The sequence below is a fragment of the Nelumbo lutea genome, chromosome 6 (genome assembly GCF_056320005.1).
Source record: "Nelumbo lutea isolate HS-2025 chromosome 6, American lotus-T2T, whole genome shotgun sequence".
In the NCBI taxonomy this organism is placed as follows: Eukaryota; Viridiplantae; Streptophyta; class Magnoliopsida; order Proteales; family Nelumbonaceae; genus Nelumbo; species Nelumbo lutea.
The window spans coordinates 64622582-64645305 of record NC_142689.1 but is presented as its reverse complement, the minus strand read 5'-3'; the positions used below and the strand labels follow the sequence as shown (position 1 = coordinate 64645305).

At 40.9% G+C, this 22724-nt stretch overlaps 1 protein-coding gene across 1 annotated transcript in view; it reads right to left on the bottom strand.

Moving 5' to 3' along the window:
• Nucleotides 1–917: 917 nt before the first annotated feature.
• The window catches only part of LOC148849274 (DNA topoisomerase 1 alpha-like), a 91955-nt gene continuing 70148 nt past the window's right edge, over nt 918–22724 (bottom strand). Inside the window, exons 13-17 of the mRNA XM_088948288.1 lie at nt 2355–2423; nt 2143–2232; nt 1774–1877; nt 1520–1688; nt 918–1362 (exon numbers count right to left, since the gene is read on the bottom strand). Coding sequence (XP_088804414.1) covers nt 1294–1362; nt 1520–1688; nt 1774–1877; nt 2143–2232; nt 2355–2423 — 501 coding nt within the window. The 3' untranslated portion in view covers nt 918–1293. The remainder of the gene's footprint in view (nt 1363–1519; nt 1689–1773; nt 1878–2142; nt 2233–2354; nt 2424–22724) is intronic.

Here is a 22724-nt window from a genome sequence, read left to right as displayed (position 1 = left end):
CCAGTTACCGGTTCGAACAGTCCAACCGTTCAACCTGCCCATTCTGACAAAAATTAAAAATTTTAAAAATTTGGAAAACGATCAAAACCGTTCAAATGGTTTGAACGGTTAATCAGCCGGTTCAGCGGTTTACTGACCAAAATCAATAATTTTAGGGGAAAACAGAACCAGTCAGGTGACCGGTTCCCAATTTTCCGATCCAACTGATCCGGTCCAATTTTGAAAACCATGCTTTTTTTTTGCTTCCTACGGAGATTGAGTTCCAGAGAGGTTTAAATCTTTTATTGTAATTTATTTTGAATGAACGGAATAGGCAAGTAAGGAATCTTAACGGCGTTTGTCAAATTGTCTCAATGTCGGTTATTAAGCTGATATGGCATAAAAGGGGACGTGGCCCAATGAAACTTCTCAAGAGGCTTGAGTCTTTTGCTCAAGAGCGAAGAACCTCTCCCCATAACCCAACCAACCCTCTAATCCCATTTAAAAATACATCAATTGGGTTGAAACTTGCATATCATGTATATATAATTGCAAATTGATTTAATACAACAAATATGGCATTAATAGAAAGGAATGACAAAGCAGGATTTATGTATAACCCATATATGGCTTAGCTAATAATGATGATGAAGATATATTTGCTAGTTCTTTGTGCTTTTTCATCGATGGCAGGATTGACATTATAAAAATCCCTTTTTCATTGTTCTCAATTCTCATTAGTCATATATACGTGGCAACAGCTCGACCTGGTTCCATTACATTACAGTGCTGAGAAAAGTCTTGCATCTTACCTTCGTAATTTCTAAATTGAAGGAGAAAATGAAGGGAAAAGCGAAAGCGAGTAGAGATTTCTCAATGATTAAGCCCTAGTCGACATTGTTCCTGTGAGATGATGATAAATGAGTTCATGGAAGGTGTAAGTATCAGAAATGAAATGATGATAATGTTAACTTTAAACAAGGGTAGATTTCAACAGGCAAACAAAGGTTTGCTGTGTTCAAACGTCTTCAGTAAATCAGTGTCCATGGCACATCTCTAAGGATGGTAATACACAGTTGAAATGACAAATTTCAACAGACAACTTTTGCCTTGGCTTTTCTCGTCGCCCCGTAAGAAGGGAGGAGGGGGGGGGGGGGGGGGGGGGGCGGGGCAAATCACACCCACAGGTAAAATATGCCACATACAACATGAGTACAAATATATAGATAAAAGAAAAAAAAGACAATTGTGAACAACTCAATGGTAAAAGTGTGGGCTGTCCTGGAAAAATCTGGGGCAACAAGTATCGAAACATCAGAATCTGAAGTCAGGATCAACGTCCATTGCCCAAGCAAACTTTGCCAGAAGAGATTTGTTGAATATCTGCAGAGAATAAGGGGAATAAGTAGAAAAGAGCAAAGACAACCAGTTCCTAACCTAACAGCTACAATCCAAAGCACCTTCCTAGTTTCTAGTCCTAACTTTAATAACTTCATTGTTATTTCGTTTTACACAGACAGAATCACAAAATAATTCCTACCTTCTCAATAGGAACTTCATGGCGTTTGCACCATGCCACTGATATCCTTGGATCAAGATAGTTTATTTTTGACGTACCCAATGCTACAGTCTTAAGATCCTCTTTGATCTGTTTGTCCCGTTCCATTTTCTCAATCTTAGCATTTGCCTGAGAAATCTTCTTCTCTAACCTGCAAATGACACAATGAATTTACAATGCAATAGTTGTGACATAAAAGACATACTGGGATCAAGCAAGGGCATCAGTTCTATTACGCTTCAGGGGTTAAGTTCCTCTTAGGCTTCTCATCAGCACCCTTCAAAGGGGGCTTCCCTTTCTTTGCTCTAGCCAAATCTGTTTTGAGTTCGTCCAATGCATCCTACTCAGAAGTCAGAACATGAAAACAACCTCATTTTAGCCAGAATTAACTTTTAATGAATTGCTATTTAATCATGAGGCTTCCAGCATTACGAAGGTATCACAATATCCAAAGAATTAAAAAAGGGGTCACGTAGCTCCAATGATATTCCTACCCTACTTCATTCATGCATATTGAGTTCGTCCAACCCTTATGTTTTAAACTCATGGACACCAGGTTTCACATGCACAAAAAAATTAAAAGAAATAGAAAAGCTAAGAGGTACCTTTAGTTCCTTGATCTTATCATCCAACCTATTCATTTGTGCACTGTGGGATTTTGACACACTACGTTGATGGTTACATATAATTGCAACCTGAAATATCATAGAAAGGAAAAAGAAAGTGTTGAAACAAACCAAAAATTGGACTTCTAATCATGTAAAGGAAAAGAGCTTTATTCTATTGGCAACAAAAAAATAAAAAATAAAAATAAAACCTCTTTGTTTGCATGTTGATACACAGCAATTTTTTCTGCAACATCACCACCCTTACTCTCTCTGTTCAACTGTCATAAATCAAAAGAGAACTTAGAGGAATCAACAGCAGTTGTGATGATAAAAATACCTAATTAAATGGACATCAAACCCCAAAAAAGGAAAACTTAGGATGATAAACCACACTAAATGAAGATTATCTCCTGCAGGACCCTCTTCTGCCAGTAATCTAACGTTCTTCATTTGTAATGGTTACCCTCTATATAAAACAAACATCAGTCTTGTTTGATTTTTAATAAAACAAATATTCAATGAAATGTAGAAAACTTGTAAAAGGACAAAAAAATGTAGAAAACTTGGAAAAATATAAAACCATAAGAAATGAAGTTAAAAACAAAGTATGGTTAAATATAAGTCATATGATGAACATCATAGAGCAGGCATTATAGAGGGAGAAAATGGAGTTTATAAACTATGAAAAATTAGAAAAAGAAAAGATTTAAATCATGTTAGATGCATTAAAGACTAAAGAGGAAGATCAAAGAGTCTTGATAAAAAGGTCAGGGAATCAAGAAGAGATGGAAACACAGTTTTCAAGGCACCAAGGCGAGGCTAGGCAACAGGGGGGGTGCTTATCCATAATTTCCATTAAGAAAAGTATAAACTTCATGTTGAAGTATAGAAAATCAACATATTCATGAGAAGAAAAGGAAGAAAGAAAAGAAAATTCAAAAAATATGGGGGCTGAACCACCCCTATTTTCATTATAGGAAAAGAAGAAAAGAAAAGGTGGAAGAAGAAGATGATGATGATGATGTGGAAGAAGAAAATGTGTTGATTAGACAAAATTTTAATTTCTTCCTTACTTATTGGTTCAGGTTTTGAAGTCTTTTGAGGGTTCAATACAGCAGTTAGCAATGTGTGTGTTCATTAAACCCAAACAAATAAGAAAATAATAAAAAGAAATTAGTATATAAACACACAAAACAAATATTTTAGTTTAATAATGTCTATTTTATAATTATAATCTTAAAAATAAAAAATATATAATTATTTTATAGCACAGTATACAAAGCTGCTTGGTGAATGGTGATTAGGCAAGGTGAGCCTCCAAGGGCGATTTGTTGCCTAAGTGCCCACCTAGGCGTTGCTTTGACAACATTGAAAAACTATTTTGAAAAGTAATCAAATGAAGAACATGTAAAGGGTGTAGGTGGAAGAGGGATTAGTAACTCTAATAGTACTGAAAATAACATACACCTTCCTATGATTAGAGTTACCAAAGTGAAAGAAACGCTAAGCAAGATGAAAAAGGGAAACACATTAAGCTCAAACAGTATCCCAATAGAAGTGAAGAACATGTAGAGGGTGGGGGTGGAAGAGGGATTAGTAACTCTAATAGTACTGAAAAAAATATACACCTTCCTAAGATTAGAATTACCAAAGTGAAAGACGCGCTAAACAAGATGAACAAGGGAAAAACGTTTAGCTCAAACAGTATCCCAATAGAAGTGTGCAAAGCTATGGGAGAGATAGCTTATTATGACTAGCTAAACCATTTAATAAGATAATGAAAACAAAGATGTTGGATGAGTGGAGAAAGAAAACTATGGTGTCTATATTTAAAAACAAGGTAATATACAAAGATGTAATAATTATCAAGGAATTAAGTCATGAGCCACAATACGAATCTTTGAGACAATGATTGAACAAAGGTTACAACATGTAACAAGCATATTAGACAACCAATTTGGGTATATGCCAATAAGATCAACCATGGAAGCTATCTTTCTATTAAGATGATTGATAGAAAAGTTTAGAGAGAAGAAGTAAGATCTTAATATGGTTTTCATTGATTTTAGAGAATGCATATGATAGTCCCTAGATAAGTAATATGATGGATTCTAGAAAAGAGAGGAGTCCCAAATAGGTATTTGGAGCTAATTAAGGATGTGTAGGAAGATGCAGAAAGGACATTTGTACTTCTCCGGTATACCATAAGATGGTTAGTCACGTGCATAGAAGACCACTAACAGCACCTGTAAGAATAAGTGATCTGTTGCAAGTTGAAGGAAAGGATGGGGTAGAATGGATGTGGCATTAAACAGAATGGAAAGGAGAAACAGGATTCATGTTGCTGATCCTATATGGTTGGAAAAAGACTGATGATGATGAGGGTGCAAAAACCAACACTAGAACACATGGTAGAGACATCAGATATTGCAGTTACAATGAGTTTTCATTTAAGTCCTTATTTATTTGCACCAGACATATATGAATTGATTAAACACATTTAACAAGAGGTCCCATGGTGCTTGGAATTTGTTGATGACAGTATTAAATGATGAAACTAACAAAGGATTAAATGTAAAATTAGGTTTATGGACAAGTACATTTGAAACAAAATGTTTTAAAATAAGTATGACTACAATAGAATATACGCAATGTAAATTTCATAATAATAATTTGAATACAATACAACACTTTACCTTTCCCTCAAAAACAATTTAATAATAATAGGAGCGCAAACCAGGATACACTTAGGATTTGAGACCAAAGATAACTTGATAAGACCTTTTTCATTACTTTGATTTAACAATTCATAACAAAGTTGAGATTGAGGAGGATGTCCCTCATACAATTAGAGTAGGATGGTCAAAATGGAGGGGGTACATATGAAGTCTTCTGTGATTGGTGAATATCATTAAAGTTAAAAAGAAAAATTGTATAAAACAGTTGTAGCGCCAACTTTGTTGTATGGAGCAAAGTGTTGGACAGTTAAGAAATAACATGTCCAAAAATGAGTTTCAGAGAAATGTGTATTCTTAGATAAATAATCGGCAAAACAAAAATGAATAGGGCTTGAAATGAAACCATACAAAGGAACCTAGAAGTAGCTGCAATAGGTGATAAAATGAGAGAAAGTAGACCAAGGTGGTTTGGTCATATGCATAGAAGACCATCTACAGCAGCAGTTAGATCTTAGAAGAAGTGATCTGTTACAAGAGCTAGGGGTACACTCAAAAGGACTTGGGTAGAAGTAGCAAGAAATGATTTAAGAGATCATAACTTGACAATGAATATGGCACTGAACAGAATGGAATGGCAAAATAAGACTCATGTAGCTGACTCTTAATAGTTGGGACAAGGCTTATATGATGATGATGATGATGAATCTTAAATTGGAATTCCAAAAGGAAAATAGAGAAAAAAGGAAAGCCAGAAGTAACTTACCCTTTTAAGCCATTTAAATGCTTCCTAGTTATTTTCCACAAACTCTTTCTCTTGTGAATTATATCTCAATCTCCTTCAAATCCCATACATAAATCTCCCTCCACCAAAATCCCTTACCATTAACACTTAATTATTTTCCCTAAAATCTCAACCTTTTTTTTTATAGTAAGAATAAAACAAAATTTCATAAAAAATAAAAATATAATATCCTATCCAGGTATGCAACACCCACATGCCAGCTACTATAACAGAACAATCTCAAATACAAATAAAAAACAAACTATCCAAATTACACATATGAAACCCTTTCACTTCCAAGCTTATCCCCAGAGACCACTTGAAAACTTGATTAAAATCTGATAAAGACAGTCTAAAAAAATTCCACCATCACTCCTTCATTTGGCCCTACATATTTGTAAACCCCCACCTCCACTCCCTTTCCTCCAATTGGGAGCAAATTAAAGTTGAAAACACTCCCGACTTCACTCTGGTCTTTCTAAGGACCCTTGAATCCTAGATGATAACCAATCTCCTGATACCACTAAAATTCATTCTTCAATCTCAGCTCAATAGGCTCCAGCTTCGTCTCTTGCAACATCACTACCTCTAGATTGTGTTTTCTCAGAACATTCCTTATAACCATTCTTCTTTCATCTCTCAGGCCCTTAATCATCCAAGATACTAGCTCCAACTTCAACTTTAAACTCCACAGAAACTCCCTTTAAGCTTTAGCATTCTCCCTCTATTCTTCATCAATTATTCCTCTCCCCCCCCTTCTCCTTCCTCCCATGCTTCACCTTCCCCTAAGAGATTCTTTTTGCTTTGTTCTTCTCTTCTACTTTTCTCAAATTGTTAAATTGCCTTCCTCACTACCCCTTCCCTCCCAAGAAGAAAAGGCTCAAAGACTTTCCAACCTCCACCTGTCTATCCACCAAAATAGTTAATAGTCACTTTTCTCTTCTTAGTGCTATGACTGCTATCTTCCTCAGTGTTCTTTTTAGTTTTGGCCCCTTCTCTCTCCTCTTCTCCCTCCCCTGCAACCTCTTCACTCTCCCCCTGAACCTTTGTTTCTCTCCTTTCAACCTCAAGCCCTGAAGTTACTGACTCCAACTTTCTTCTCTTCCTGTCGTATAGCCTATGTTGATCGACCCCAACTTTTTTCCTCTTCAAGCTTCTAGCTCCTTCATCCGTGACTTTGAAACCATCTACCAAAGTGTCCCTTTCCTTCTCACTATTTTTCTGCCCGGAATGAGAAGATGGAGAAGAGGGAGAAGATGAAGAAGAGATAATAGCCTAAACCTATCTCATTGTTGGTGTTGCTGCACTATGATTCCAAAGGTTTCGATCCAACCGATACTTCATTTGTCCCCCGTTCCTTGTTCACATTATCAAAGGTTTCGATCCAACTGATGCTTCATTTATCCCCCGTTCCTTGTTCACATTATCACCAACATCATCTTCATCTTCCTCTTGAAATCTCTTCCTTTCCTCATATGTGGGATTAATATGAACTCTATCTGCTGAAACTTGCTGGCTCGAAGAAAAAGTCACTTATCTAAGTTCTCTGCTCCTTTCCCCTCTTGGAGTCAACTCTTCAATGATGACAATGCCTTCAGACTGCTTCCCAACCCTTTTAACTGAATCAGGTGGAGCATCCTTCTTCCCCCCTTCTGAGATTCTAACTCTCCTGCCGTTCTTCTTCCTTGTCACGACCCAAATCCAACCATCTCCGGGTTTGGTTTCTTTTCTTCGAGTTCTTCTGAGCAAGGTCCAAAGTATCGGCATAGGCTGTATCGGCCTGTATCAATGATTTTTTTATGTTTTATTTATTTATTTTTTCAAAACCGATTCAGAGGGGTCGGTTTAAGTCCCAGCTACCCTTTGAACCATGGTCTGACCTGATACAACCCCTGGAGGGGCGTATTGGGAAGCCATCGGCATGATACATATTGGTCGTTACGGGCCGGTATGTGTCGATACTTTGAACCTTGCTTCTGAGAGACTGAAAACCCACCCCCTTCGAAATGGAACCCCTTTTCCAAAAATACCCTGACCACGCAAGACCTTTTGGTCCAGTTTCTTTTCTTGAAAACTTTAGTTAATTTCTCAAACAGGTGGTCCTCACTCCCTTCCTTATGCTTAAAACTACCTCCTATCACCTATTTCTTCCCCACCCCTTCATTTGTCCATTGGCCTTCCATCAAACTCTTTGCCTCACCTGCCATCTGTCTTCTTCCAATTGACCCACTTAACCCACAAATGACTCTACCTTTTCATCTTCTCCCCTTTCCAAGTGACACTACAGCTTCCCATCCCCTTCTGCCTTTCCTTCTGATCTGCAACCTAACGACTCTCCGAATCGTTCTTCACCAACTCCTTTGCAAGTTGTTGTGAAACTTATTTATTGGTTTGCTGTTAGTATGCTGTCAGCCTAGTCAACCTAGGTGCTGTCAGCTAGTTTTCTTTTTTTTTTTTGTTATTTGTTCATTATTATGAATTGCCGCCAAGGGCATTCTTGTAATTACTGATCTTATTTTTTTTAAGAGAATATAAATAACAAGCTGGTAGCCGGCCAGCCCATGTCTTTTGGTTCTCAATCGAACCTCTCTCTCTCTCTCTCTCGTCTCTCTCTCTCAGGAAAGATCACATGGTATCAGAGCAATAATTCTGGGGCTCGAAATTTTTTTTTCTCATCTGAATCTCAGTCCTCTCTCTCTCTTTTTCTCTTTCTCTTGATCTCTTGGACGTGGAAGACCAATAATTCTTGGACTGATGAAAGTTCTTGCAGCTGTTGTTCTTTGGGTTCTTCCTTGGTCGTAACACCAAGGAAACCTTAATAGAAGAGGGGATGCTGGAATGACCCTCCTCTCTTATTTCGCTGTTGTGAAAAGTATTTTCTGGATTTTCCGATGCTGTGAAAAATAATTTCTGGGTTCTTTCTCTTGATCTCTTGCACCTTCGTACAAGTGCTGGACAGGGGTATGTATCTGTCCCCTTTTTTTCTCTGTGGTCTATGCTGTGAAGAGCTGTGAAGGCCGTGGTTTTGAGGTTTACATCTCCATGCTGGACAGGGGTATGTGTTTCTTTATTTTTTTAATCATGTGCTGTTGTCGAACTGTTAGTAGGTCTTGTTAATGACTCCTTGAGGCCGAACTATTGCTGTTAATAGACTGGTTTTAGTAGACTGTTAGTAGACTAGTTGTTGGACTGATTACTGGGCTATTCTAAGGGCCGAACTATTGCTGGACTGTTTTTAGCAGTATTTTTTCTCTTTCCGGAAGTGAAAATTCTTGGGAGTTTAGCATTCTGTTTATGGTTTGGTATATTTGTGACCCTTTTTTCTCAATGGCAAACTATGATTCAGCATCATCTGGAGTTACACCAACTCGTAGTACAGACGGTATGGGGGGTGAAAACATGATGTTTCCCATGCCAATTACCCCTTTAAATAGCCTGAACTACTTGGAGTGGGCTAAAAGTGTGAAACTTTATGTAACAGCAAGGGGAAAAGCTGGTTACATAAATGGCAGAGTGAAAGAACCCAAATGTGAGACAGCTGAACATGATAGGTGGGACCAAGAAAACAGTATGGTGATGTCTTGGCTCCTTGCAGCCATGGAACCTGAGGTGAAGAAGAATTTTATGAGGGCAGACACCGCTAGTGAGATTTGGGAATGGGCCAAAACCACCTATTTTGAGCAAAGGCATTATGCCAAAATTTACCAGTTGCAAGCTGAATCCTCAACCTGTAAACAGGGAAACCATAGTTTTTTTGCCTATTATTCGGCCCTTACTTTCATATGGAAAGAATTGGATCACTATCAGGCTATAGAGTGAAAACATGATGATGATGCTAAGGCCTATAAGAAGCTGGTTTCTTAGCAGCGGGTGTTTGTTTTCTTGTTGGGACTGAACTCTGCTTATGAACCCATGAGAGTTCAGATCTTAGGAAGCAAAGAGTTGCCTTTGATTCAAGAGGTATATGCCCTTGTTCAATCTGAAGAAAGTAGGCAGAGTGTGATGGTTACAACTGAGGGGGAGCAACAGGTAGCTTTGGCTGCAATGGGTAATAACAATATGGGGAACAAAAGTGACTCCAAGAAGGCTGATGATAAAGACAAGTTGTTTTGTACCCACTGTTGGCGCTCGCGACATACACATGACACATGTTGGGAAATTCACGGGAAGCCCAAGTGGGCAGTGAAGAACCAAGAACAGGGTAAACTGCAAGGTCAGAAGAAGCCGAATACAGCACATAATGCAGCACATGTGGCAACCCAAGATACTCAGGTTGCTGGTACTGCCTGGGACCACTTTACTAGTTCTGACCCCAAGGAAGATATCATGAATTCCTTCAGAGATCACTTGGAGTCATATGGCAGGGCTTTGCGACAGATGGATAGTTCAGTAACTGGTACTCCTACTTCATTTGCATCTATATTAGGTAATGCAGCTTCTGCATTCCATGTCACCACTACCACTGATTCCCCTTGGATCATTGACTCAGGGGCCTCTAACCACATGACCGGTAAGCTAAATTAATTTCAGACTTATAGCCTTTTGTTAGGAAGGGATAAAGTGAGGCTTGCAGATGGATCATTCTCCTCCATTGCAGGCCAAGGATCAATATCCCTTCCCCATGGCCTTAACCTAAATAGTGTGTTACATGTTCCCCAACTTCCTATAAATTTGCTTTCAATCAATAGCATCACAAACTCTTTAAACTGTAGTGTAACCTTTTTTCCTGGTTTCATGTGTTTTTCAGGATCTAACTTCTGGGAGGATGATTGGTAGAGGAAGCCTAATGGATGGTCTCTATATTCTCGACAACAAAGCTGGTCTCTCGGTGTCGTCCTCGGAGTCATATAGTTAGTCAAATAAGAGTCAATTTTTTTTTTTGTGGCATAGCCGGTTAGGTCATGTTTCTTTTGAAATAGTGCACTCTTTGTTTCCGTTTTTATTTAAGTCATGTTCAGTGTCCGATTTTCAGTGTCAAACATGTCAGTTGAGCAAATAATGTAGAACAACTTTTCATTCAATTAATAAAAGATCCAGTTTTCCTTTTCATATTGTGTGTTCTGATGTATGTGCGTCTACTACTATAATCTCTGAGGGCGGGTATAAGTACTTTATCAATTTGATCGATGATTTCTCCCGCTATACATGGGTATTCCCGATGCGTAGCAGAGATGAAGTTCCAAAGATTGTGCAAGACTTCCAGCGGATGGTGTTTACACAGTTCCATGTTGAAATACAGATCTTCCAATCAGATAATGCCAAGGAATACTTCCACAGTGAGCTTAATGAGTTCTTTGCCTCCCATGGGTCTATTCATAAGACCTCATGCGCAAGAGCACTGTGGGGTTGCCGAAAGAAAAAACAGGCACCTTCTTGAGGTAGCTCGAGGAATGATGTTACGCATGAATGTTCCGAAAAGGTTTTGGATGGATACTATACTTGCAGTTGCTCATGTCATCAACCGCATGCCCTCCAGAGTGCTGAACTACATGGCCCCTCATCAGTTGTTGTTCCCTCAGTCCCCTTTATTTTCCATTCCCATGAGAGTCTTTGGTTGTCGTGCTTTTGTCCATGATTTGTCTCCGTCTCGGGGAAAGTTAGACCCTCGGTCCATTCCTTGTATCTTTTTGGGTATCCTTCATCTCAAAAGGGGTATCGGTGCTTTAATCCCGTTAGTCATAAATCTTTTTGTCTCTATGGATGTGTCCTTCTTTGAGTCTAAACCGTTCTTCCCTGCTTCTCCTTAGGGAGAGAGTAGTGTGGAAGAGGAGAAGTAGGTTCAAGTCCACCAAGTCTCTCTTCCTTCTATTCCGAACTTGGCCCCCTTTCATGTCTTCCAATGTACACACTATAGAGATCAGCAATGTGACAGAGATGTGGAACTACCAAACACTGAGCATCCGACGCTGTCAACTCCCAGGAGGTAAGTCCAAACCCTGCTATACCTATTGACACCCCTGCTCCTACTGTGGATGACCTTGACATTCCTATTGCTCAAAGAAAGAGAGTCAGGTCATGCACTACCAAACACCCCATCACCCAATATGTTTCCTATGATCACATTTCCCCCTCATACCAAGCCTTCCTATCTGCAGTTGATTGTATCCCTGTACCCAAAAATGTTGTAGAAGCCTTAAAATACCCTAAATGGACAAATGCTATGAAGGAGGAGATTAATGCCCTCCATAAAAATCAAACTTGGGAACTGGTGGATCTTTCAAGGGGGAAAGACCTAGTGGGATGTAAGTGGGTGTTTAAAGTTAAACACAAGGCGGACGAGACAGTTGAAAGGTATAAAGAGATTAGTAGCCAAGGGGTACACTCAAGTGTATGGAGTTGACTATGATGAGGCATTTGCTCCAGTAGCTAAGATGAACTCAATTCGAGTTCTTCTATCATTAGCTGCTAATCTTGACAAGGCGGACGGGACAGTTGAAAGGTATAAAGGAAGATTAGTAGCCAAGGGGTACACTCAAGTGTATGGAGTTGACTATGATGAGACATTTGCTCCAGTAGCTAAGATGAGCTCAATTCGAGTTCTTCTATCATTAGCTGCTAATCTTGATTGGGAATTGCATCAACTAGACATTAAGAATGCCTTTTTAAATGGTGACCTAGAGGAGGAGGTGTACATAGTTCAACCCTCGGGATTCTATGCCAAGGTAAGTGAGAATAAGGTGTGTAAGCTAAGAAAGTCTTTCTATGGTTTGAAACAATCTCCTTGGGCTTGGTTCAGTAAGTTTCATATGGCAGTTCAGCAAGTAGGGTTCAAGCAATGTCAGTCTAATCACACACTCTTTGTGAAGAGATGTCAGGAACAGGTTGCTGTTTTGATAGTGTATGTGGATGATATCATCATCACAGGAAATTGAAGTTCAGAAATACAATAGTTGAAACAATTCCTTGCATCAAAATTTGAAGTGAAAGATCTAGGTCCTCCAATGTATTTTCTTGGAATTGAAGTTGCCAACTCTAAAAGGGGTATCTTCATTTCTCAAAGGAAGTACACTCTTGATCTGTTACAAGACACAGGCAAGTTAGGTGCAAGACTAGCAGATACTCCTATGGATGCTGATCATAAATTGGGTAATTGTGATGGTGAACCTCTGAAAGATGTAAAACAGTTCCAAAGGTTAGTGGGAAAGTTAATTTATTTATCCATGACTCGTCCAGACATTGCTTATTCAGTTGGTGTCCTGAGCCAATTCATGCACTCTCCTAAAAAACCTCATTTGGAGGCAGCAGAGAGAGTTCTTAGATACTTAAAAAAGTATCCAAGAACAAGTCTACTATTCAGTAAGCATAATCATCTAAAGGTGGAAGTCTTTATAGATGTGATAGGCCCCCAATTAATTTTACGTATGCCAAGAAGGGGAAATGTCAACTTTCGGCCAAGGGGGGAAATAATTGAACATGGGGAAACTTATGGCTGGAGGGAATAAGGAGAGTTTTGTAGCATTTATAGCCTGTTAGTTGGGAATAAGAAGAGTAGCATTTATAGCTTGTTAGTTGGGAATAAGAAGAATAGCATTTATAGCTTGTCAGTTGGGAATAAGAAGAGTGTGGGGCATTTATAAATTAGCCAGCTGGGCATTTATTATGGAAGGCGGTTATGCTGTAAGATGTGTATAAGAAGGGGCTTTGGGGGATGGAGGAGTCAGACTTTTGTTGAGTACAGAATTCTGAGAGTGCTTGGGAGAGCCGGCAGTCTCTCGAAGAACCAACTTACTGTAGGTGATCTTCTTTTCTTCTGAATGAATATCAGTTCCCTGTTGATGTACTAGTGGTTTGGTTTCTGCTGTGAGTCTGTGAACTGCGTGTCAAATTTCTGGGTCATATCAGCGGTATCAGAGCATGTCTTTCCTCGGCCATGGTGACAGCTAAGGAAGTGGCATCGCAGGTGGAGGGTTTCGAAGAATGCCTGTCTTCTCTGCATTCTGGACTTCGTTTGGAGATGGATGGCTTACGTAGTTGGAGTTGCCCATTTTTTATGGGAAAAATCCAGACGGGTGGCTTTTTCGCGCAGAGTGCTATTTTGAGATTAATGGCTTGCTTCTGGTGGAACGTCTGTGGGCGGCAGTGGTCTGTTTAGAGGGTGATGCATTGGCTTGGTATTATTGGGAGGATGGTAGGCGACCTTTTCGTAGTTGGGCAGAATTCAAGGAACTCCTCCTTGAACGTTTTTGATCAACTCAGGAGGGAAACTTGCAGGAGCAGCTTCTATCATTACGTCAATCCACTACTGTCAAGGAATATCATCGCCATTTCGAGGTGCTTTCTGCCCCCTTACGTGACCTACTAGAATCAGTCCTTGAAGCAGCCTTTGTGAATGGGTTGCGCCCCGATATCCAGACCGAACTCCGATAGATGGAACCCGTTGGGCTGATTAGAAAAATGGTTGCAGCCCAGAAAATTGAGGAAAAGAATTAGGCCTTATAGGCCTATCAATCAAGTTCATTTTCTCGTGGGCCCGCAACATCCCTCTCTTGAACCCACTTTAACTCACTGATTTCGCAAGTGACTACTTCTGCTGTCACCTGACTTGCACGTGCCGCAATCCCTCCTCCTTCATCAGCCCCTATTATTAAGGCCCCACCTCCTGCTTTGAAAAAGATGTCTGACAAAGAGATGCAGTAGAAACGTGCGAAGGGTCTATGCTTCTGTTGCGACGAGAAATACAGCCCGGGACATCGTTGTGCTCAGAAATCACTTCAGGTTTTATGGGTTCAAGATGATGTGGAGAAAATTGCTTCTGATGCGTCTAATTGGGACTGCACTTCCGGGGACACTGAAATTTCTCTGGCTCCAGAATCAGCCGCACTTTGTTTTTCGTCTCTTGTTGGGTTGTGTGCGACAAATTCCCTTAAGGTGCGTGGACGCATTTTGTCGCGTGAGGTGGTCATATTGGTAGACTCGGGTGCATCCCACAACTTTATCTCCGAAACCTTAGTGGAAGAACTGAAATTACCCCGCACCCCTACACACGAATTTGGAGTTCATATGGGAAATGGTGATGAGGTGAGAACTTCCGGAATCTGCCGTCAAGTTTGCCTCAACTTACCCGAATTGGATGTCATTGCTGATTTCTTTCCCTTAAAGTTGGGTTCTACGGATGTCATTCTTGGTTTTCCTTGGTTAGCATCCCTCGGGGACTCAGTGATGAATTGGGGCAACATGTCTATGAAGCTCAATTTGGGAGGTGTCCGGGTAAAGTCGCAGGGTGACCCTTCTCTCTGTTCTTCTCAGGTATCTTTGCATGCTATGATGTGTAACTTACAACATGAGGGACAAGGGGTTTTGTTAGAATTAAAACAATTGTAGATAGTGGATTCTCCGTTGAACCCTGTCTTGCCTACATCCCTGCCAATCTCCGCTTTACTAGATGAGTTCATGGATGTTTTTGACATGCCTACGGGCTTACCCCCTAAACGGGCTACAGAACATGCTATGTCTTGCAGGAGGGCACTTCTCCTATCTCTGTTCGTCTTTACAGATATCCTCAATTCCAGAAAGATGAAATTGAACGCCTTGTCTCTGAGATGCTGGTTGCGGGTATTATTCAGCCGAGTACAAGTCCCTACTCGAGCCTGATCCTTTTAGTCAAGAAGAAAGACGGAAGTTGGCATTTTTGTGTGGATTACAGAGCCCTTAACCGTGCTACGGTTCTGGATAAATTCCCCATTCTGGTTATCAAAGAACTTCTCGATGAGCTCCATGGTGCTTCTATTTTCAGCAAAATTGATCTTAAATCGGGCTACCACCAGATTCGGGTCCGCAGTGAGGACATTCCCAAGATTGCATTTCGCACCCACAGGGGCCATTACGAATTCCTTGTCATGCCCTTCGGTCTCACCAATGCGCCCTTGACCTTCCAATCATTAATGAATACGGTATTCCATGATTTCCTCCGTCGCTTTATGCTGGTATTTTTGGATGATATTCTGGTTTACAGTGCTTCCAAAGCTGCCCATTTGGATCACCTTCGACAAGTCCTCTCTGTATTGCGCGCTCACCGTCTCTTTGCCAACTCAAAGAAATGTATCTTTGCTAAGCCTAGCATTGAGTACCTGGGTCATATTATTAGCGCGACTGGTGTTTCTGCCGATCCTTCTAAAATCCAGGCCATTGTTGACTAGCCACAACCATCTTCACTTAAAGCTCTTCGCGGTTTTCTAGGACTTATAGGCCATTGACGCAGCAGCTTAAAAAGGATGCTTTCTCATGGAATGCATTTCAGGAGTTGAAACTGGCTATGACGACTGTACTTGTGTTGGCCCTTCCAGATTTTTCCCAGCCCTTCTTGATAATGCATCCGGTGTAGATCTCGGGGCGGTATTAATGCAGAATAATCGGCCTATAGCTTTTTATGGCCACAAGCTTAGCCTGTCTGCATAGTCAAAATTTGTCTACGAGCAGGAATTAATGGCCATTGTCTTTGCCATTAAAAAATGGCACCCCTATCTTCTTGGAAGATGCTTTATTGTTCGGACCGACCAGCGTAGTCTCAAGTACCTGTTGGTGCAGCGGATTGTCGAAGGTGAGCATCATAAGTGGCTTCTTAAGCTCATGAATTATGACTTTGAGATTTAGTACAAACCGGGTGCTGATAATACCGTGGCTGACGCCCTATCCAGAGTTCCTGCTGAAATGCACTTAAACTCTCTTACAATCCCTATTTTCCTTGATTTTGATGACCTTAAGGAGCAAGTTGATGCTGATCCTTTCTTGGCCCCCATCAAGCATGCCATACAGCATGATCCAGCGTCCTATCCCGCCTATTCTTTAGTTGGAGAACACCTACGTTATCATGGTAAATTGGTTCTGTCGGCTTCTTCCCCATTTATTCCCCTCTTACTGAAAGAGTTTCATTCAGGAGTTGTGAGAGGTCACGCGGATATCTGCCGGACATATAGGCGAATAGCAGCTGAATTTTACTGGCGGGGGATCAAGCGTTCTGTGCAGGAGTTTGTGGAGGCCTGTGATGTGTGTCAACGCAATAAATATGAAGCCATGTCCCCCGCTGGCCTTTTACAACCTTTACCCGTACCTGAACAGATCTGGGAGGATATTTCTATGGACTTTATTGAGGCTCTTCCTAAGTCAAAGGGGTTTGACACAATTATGGTGGTGGTCGATCGTCTCTCCAAGTATGCCCATTTTATCCCTCTCAGTCATCCTTTCTCAGCTCACGGTTGCTCAGGCCTTCCTACACAACATAGTCCGTTTACATGGCATTCCCCGCTCGATTGTATCTGATCGTGATAAAGTCTTTATGAGCTTCTTCTGGCGCGAGCTTTTTACCCTGCAGGGTTCAGAATTGCGTCGTAGTTCAGCTTACCATCCTCGGACAGATGGACAGTTGGAGGTGGTTAATCGCTGTTTGGAGACTTATTTGAGGTGCTTTGCGACTGATTCCCCCTCCCGCTGGTCTTCTTGGATATCGTGGGCAGAATACAACTATAATACCTCTTTTCACACTGCTGCTGGCATGACACCTTTCAAGGTGGTTTATGGATGCGATCCTCCTCCATTAATCTGCTATGAGCTTGGCTCTACGGCTAATGCTGATGTTGAAGCTGTTCTCCTTCAGCGAGATGCTATACTTAGGGAGCTGCGTGCTCATCTACACCGTGCACACCAAAAGATGAAAGACTCGGCTGATGTGAACCACTGTGATGTTAATTTTGAGGTTGGAGATTTGGTATATGTGCGAGTGCGACCTTATCGCTAGCAGTCTCTAGCTCGCCGAGCCAATGAAAAGCTTGCCCCTCGATTTTATGGACCATTTGCTATTGTGGAAAGAATTGGCGCTGTCGCTTATAAACTTCAACTTCCTCCAGAGGCAAGGATTCATCCTGTTTTTCATGTCTCGCAACTCAAGAAGGCAATTGGCAATCATATCTCTTCTCCTGTGATTCCTTCCACTCTGTTAGCTGATATGAAAATGCTAGTGGAACTTGCGGCCGTTCGAGGGGTGCGTCCATCCACTATGCTTGGAGTTACTGGTTCGGAAGTGCTTATCCATTGGCAGGACCTGCCTGATTTTGAAGATTCATGGGAGCCTTTTGACTTACTTCGCGACCAATTTCCTCATTTCAACCTCGAGGACAAGGTTAGACTTTGGGCGGCGGGTAATGATAGACCCCCAATTAATTTTACATATGCCAGGAAGGGGAAAGGTCAGCTTTCGGCCAAGGGGTGAAATAATTGAACATGGGGGAACTTGTGGCTGGAGGGAATAAGGAGAGTTTTGTAGCATTTATAAACTGCCAGTTGGGAATAAGAAGAGTAGCATTTATAGCTTGTCAGATGGGAATAAGAAGAGTAGCATTTATAGCTTGTTAGTTGGGAATAACAAGAGTGTGGGGCATTTATAAGTTGGCCAGCTGGGCATTTATTATGGAAGGCAGTTATGCTATAAGATGTGTATAAGAAGGGGCTTTGAGGGGATGGAGGAGTCAGACTTTTGTTGAGTACAGAATTCTGAGAGTGCTTGGGAGAGCCGATGGTCTCTCGAAGAACCGACCTACTGTAAGTGATCTTCTTTTCTTCTGAATGAATATCAGTTCCTTGTTGATGTACTAGTGGTTTGGTTTCTACTGTGTCTGTGAACTGCGTGTCAAATTTTTGGGTCATATCAAGATGCTGATTGGGCAGGTGCTGTGGATGACAGAAAGTCCACAAGTGGGTATTGCACATTTGTGGGAGGAAACCTAGTGACCTGGAAAAGCAAGAAACAAAGTGTGGTAGCAAGCTCAAGTGCTGAAGCGGAGTATAGAGCTATGGCACATGGAGTGGCTGAAGTTCTTTGGCTAAAAACTCTTCTAGGGGAGCTTGTAGTTGCTGTTTATAATCCTATGTCTCTTTACTGTGACAACAAGGCAGCTATTAACATTGCCAACAATCCTGTCCTACATGATAGGACCAAGCACATTGAAGTGGACAAACACTTCATATGGGAAAAATAAGAAAAAAGGGAAATTTGCATCCCTTATGTCAACTCCAAGGAACAACTTGCTGATGTCCTCACAAAAAGACTTCCTTACTCACGGCACAATGAGTTGTGTGACAAGTTGGGCATGATAGACATATACAGCCCAACTTGAGGGGGAGTGTTGTGAAACTTATTTATTGGTTTGCTGTTAGTATGTTGTCAACCTAGTCAACCTAGGTGCTGTCAGCTAGTTTTCTTTTTGTTTTTTTTGTTATTTGTTCACTATTGTGAATTGCCGCCAGGGGCATTCTTGTAATTATTGATCTTATTATTTTTAAGAGAATATAAATAACAAGTTGGTAGCCGACCAACCCGTGTCTTTTGGTTCTCAATCAAACCTCTCTCTTCTCTTCTCTCTCTCTCTCTCATCTCTCTTTCTCAGGAAAGATCACACAAGTCATTTCTGTTATGTTTGTGCCTTGAATTCTTTGTGGCAACCCGCTTCATGAATCCACTCCGGATTAATTTGAGAAAAACTCGAAGGCAAAATTTCATAGTGGTTTGTGGAGATGAATATCTGCTCCATATTCATCTTATAGGTTTGAACCGAATACAAAGAGTTAACTATTTTGGGGGTTTTCTCTCTTGTAAATAGAGTCTTTGTCTTGTAAGAGACGAGTGAGACATTGGGTGTATTTGGGGCTTAGGGTTTTTCTGTGAGGGCACAACTCTGTATTTTTTCTTCATTGACAACTTCATAGTGGATTTCTATTCCTCCTTCGCCCATGGACGTAGGCTATAAGCCGAACCACATAAATCTGTGTGCTTTTGTGCTTGTTTCTCTTTATCTCTACTTTTACTTTTAATTTGGGTGCCATTCGAATCTGTTTTCTTGTGTTTTTCCGCAACAATTTCGAATCCACTCTGCTACTCACCTTTGTATCCTCTTCCTCCTTTGAAAATGTTATATCCACTCCTGCCACTATTATTCTCAGCTCATACCACTCCCCTTCAAATTCAAATAATTAACTTATATGGAATTGTTGTGGCATCTTTCACTTCGACTAGTATCCTTGCTAGATTGAGCTTCTCCCATGCTCTATTTTTGTCATCAAACCTTAGGAATCTGCCGCAATAGTTGTCGATTTCTTCAAAGGTCAAGACGCTCCAAGCATGCAATGAGATGCCTACTACTTCGATCCACACCAAACACTTGCTTCTATAGTTTTTTAACTCTCCAGCTGCCAAGAACCACCAGTCCAACCTCAAATCTAATTCTCTTCTTTTTGATTTCTCTGTTTCCAGAACCAGTTCTGCATGCTTCCTATTGTAACATAAACAACAAAAATCCTGCATTTAAGCTTCTCACCCCAATCACTTCTCATTTCCCCATTCTAACACAGCCCACTTCTCTAGATTCTCTGCTTCCATTTCCTTTCGCACCACCCTGCCTACTAGACTCACCTGTGTTCTTTCCTCCATCTTCCCCACCTTCCTAATGTCAACAAAATCTTCTTCACTCATTCCTCCCATAGTTGTCAAGGTGACGCCTAGGCAACAAGGTGCCCTTGGGGTCTCACCTCGCCTAATCGCCAAGCAGTTTTCTATAGTGTGTTATAAAAAACTTCTATATTCTTAATTTTTTGAGGTTATAATTATAAAATAGACATTATTAAATTAAAATATTCATTTTGTGTGTCCATCTACTAATTTCTTTTTATTATTTTCTTATGTTAGGGTTTAATCAATGTTAGCGTAGGGGTATTTCTGTCTTTATACCTAGATTAATGTTGCTGATTTGTAATGTTGTGTTGGAACCAGTGCTCCTAAATTAATTAAGGGCACATATGTCTTTTCAATCAGTTTTAATAATATAAGTTTTGTCTGGCCGACTGGGAAAAGGTTATGTTGAGACTTCAAGTTCGAACCAGAATTTCCCCTTCTCTCTTTCTCTCTTTCTTCCACCATTCTACCTCTTTCTACCTAACCGATCTCAGACAGATAGAATTCTAAGGCAGGCCGAATCATAACATGGTATCAGAGCTGATTGAATCTGCTTAGATTTCTGTCTGCCTAGATTTCTATTCTCTGTGCACCCTATTTAGGGTTTCTCCTTTTTTTCTGCATTCGACTGGAGATAAGGGAAAGGGCTGAAAAGGAGTGATCACCCTCTTCCCTTGGAGGTTTCTATGCCTCTAGTCAGGTCGTGTGTGGTCGGTTGCTGTGGTTTCTAAGATCGCCCTCCCCTAATCGATGATGAATAGAGGGCCGATCTGTGTGGTGCAGTGGCTGATGTGTGTGGACTGATTTCCTACTCGTGTGGTTGTTACTTCAGTGATAAGGTAAGAGATCTCAGTGCATGATATCTGTTATGGATCAAATAGGAAGTGTGTTTCAGACCATATGCTAGGGTTTCAGACAATAATGTGCTAGGGTTTATGCTGGTTTTTGTGTATTTCGAAGGAAGAGTCATAATCATATAGTGGTGAGATTTCAGGTAGTCGTAGGAGTAGGGTTTGTGGTGTAAAGAGCACACTTTTCAGCAACAACAAGTGCTGAAACCAGTGTGACAGGTGTGATCTAGTTGTGTGCAGTGTGCAGAATTTAGTGGTAATAGAATTCAGCAAGTGTGCAGAATCGGTGATAATATAATGGGAGATAACAATGATTGTAAACCTAGTGTGATGGTGCCTACAGACTACCTGAATGTTCAGATGACCTCCATTAAACTAAATGGAGAGAATTATGTGCCTTGGGCTAAATCCGTCGAAGTCTTTTTGAAGGCAAAGAAGAAAGTAAAACACATAAGAGAGGAGAAACCCTCCACTAACTCTCACGAGTATGAAGACTGGGAGCAAGAGGATACTCAGATCATCACATGGTTGTGGAATAGTATGGAACCCAGGATTTGTGTAAACTTCATGTTTCTTGACACTGCCAAAGATGTGTGGGACCATGCGAAGAAATTGTATTCGGGTCAAGACAATACAACCAGAGTGTATCAGCTGTATCAAGAGTACTTTAACCTGCAACAGGGCAATCAGAGTCTTGAGGAGTACTATGCCAACATGAGAAACATACGTAATGAGTTGAACGTCTATCACTCTCTCACTTCTGATGTCAAGATTCAACAGCAATAGAGAGAACAACTTGATGTGACTAGATTTTTTGTGGGACTGAAGTCTGAATATGAACCAGTACAGGCTCAAATATTAGGAGGATCGGCTCTTCCCTCCTTAGAAGAGGTATTTGCTCAACTCCGGAGGATTTCTATCGGATCTACTGAGAACTCTAATATCTCAGATAGATATGCCTTTGCTGTATCGAGAGACCGTGGTACTAGAGGTGGAGCTAGGGGAGCTTAGTCTGGCCGTGGTGGTGGTAGTGGTTCTGTGTATGGCTGAAGTGGCAATGGTGGGCCTACTTATAATCGTGGTGGTGGTCGTATAGGGGGCAAAGATTCAGGGGGAGCCTGTGGCTCAGGCCCGAGGAAGTGCACTCATTGTAGTATGGATGGACATACCATTTACTATTGTTATGATCTACATGGTCCACCCTCAACCTGGGTCAATCATGCCGTGACCAGTGACTCAAGCTCCAGCTTTAGAAAGGAGAATCATTCATTTGATCAGATACCTCCTACACCCACAGATGGTCCCGTGAAGGAGATGATGAGTGTTCCCCGTGATGAATATGAGAGGTTTATCCAATCACAGCAGAACACGGCGACTTTCGCTCACTCAGGTATGGCTTGTCTGGCATCCACACCCAATCCCTAGATCATTGACTCTAGAGCCTCCAGGTGCGTTTTCTTCCTTATCTCATTGCTCAACATCACAATTTGTCACCCTTGCTGATGGTTCCACATCCTCAATTTGTGGTGTTGGTAATGTTGACCTAGATCCTGTATCCCTCTCCTCAGTTTTGTATGTTCCTAAATTGCCTTTTAATCTTATGTCTGTCAGTAAGCTGACCAAATCACTTAATTGCTCCATTACCTTTTATCATTCTGTGTGTGTTTTTCAGGATCTCAAGACGGGGATGAAGATTGGTGGAGGGCATGAAGCTGGTGGACTGTAATATCTTGATGGTGGTGGTTGTAGAACTTTAACAGCTCTCCAGTCATCCCTTTCTCCTCTCCAGTGGCACTGCCGATTTGGTCATCCGTCACTAAAAGTCTTGAAGT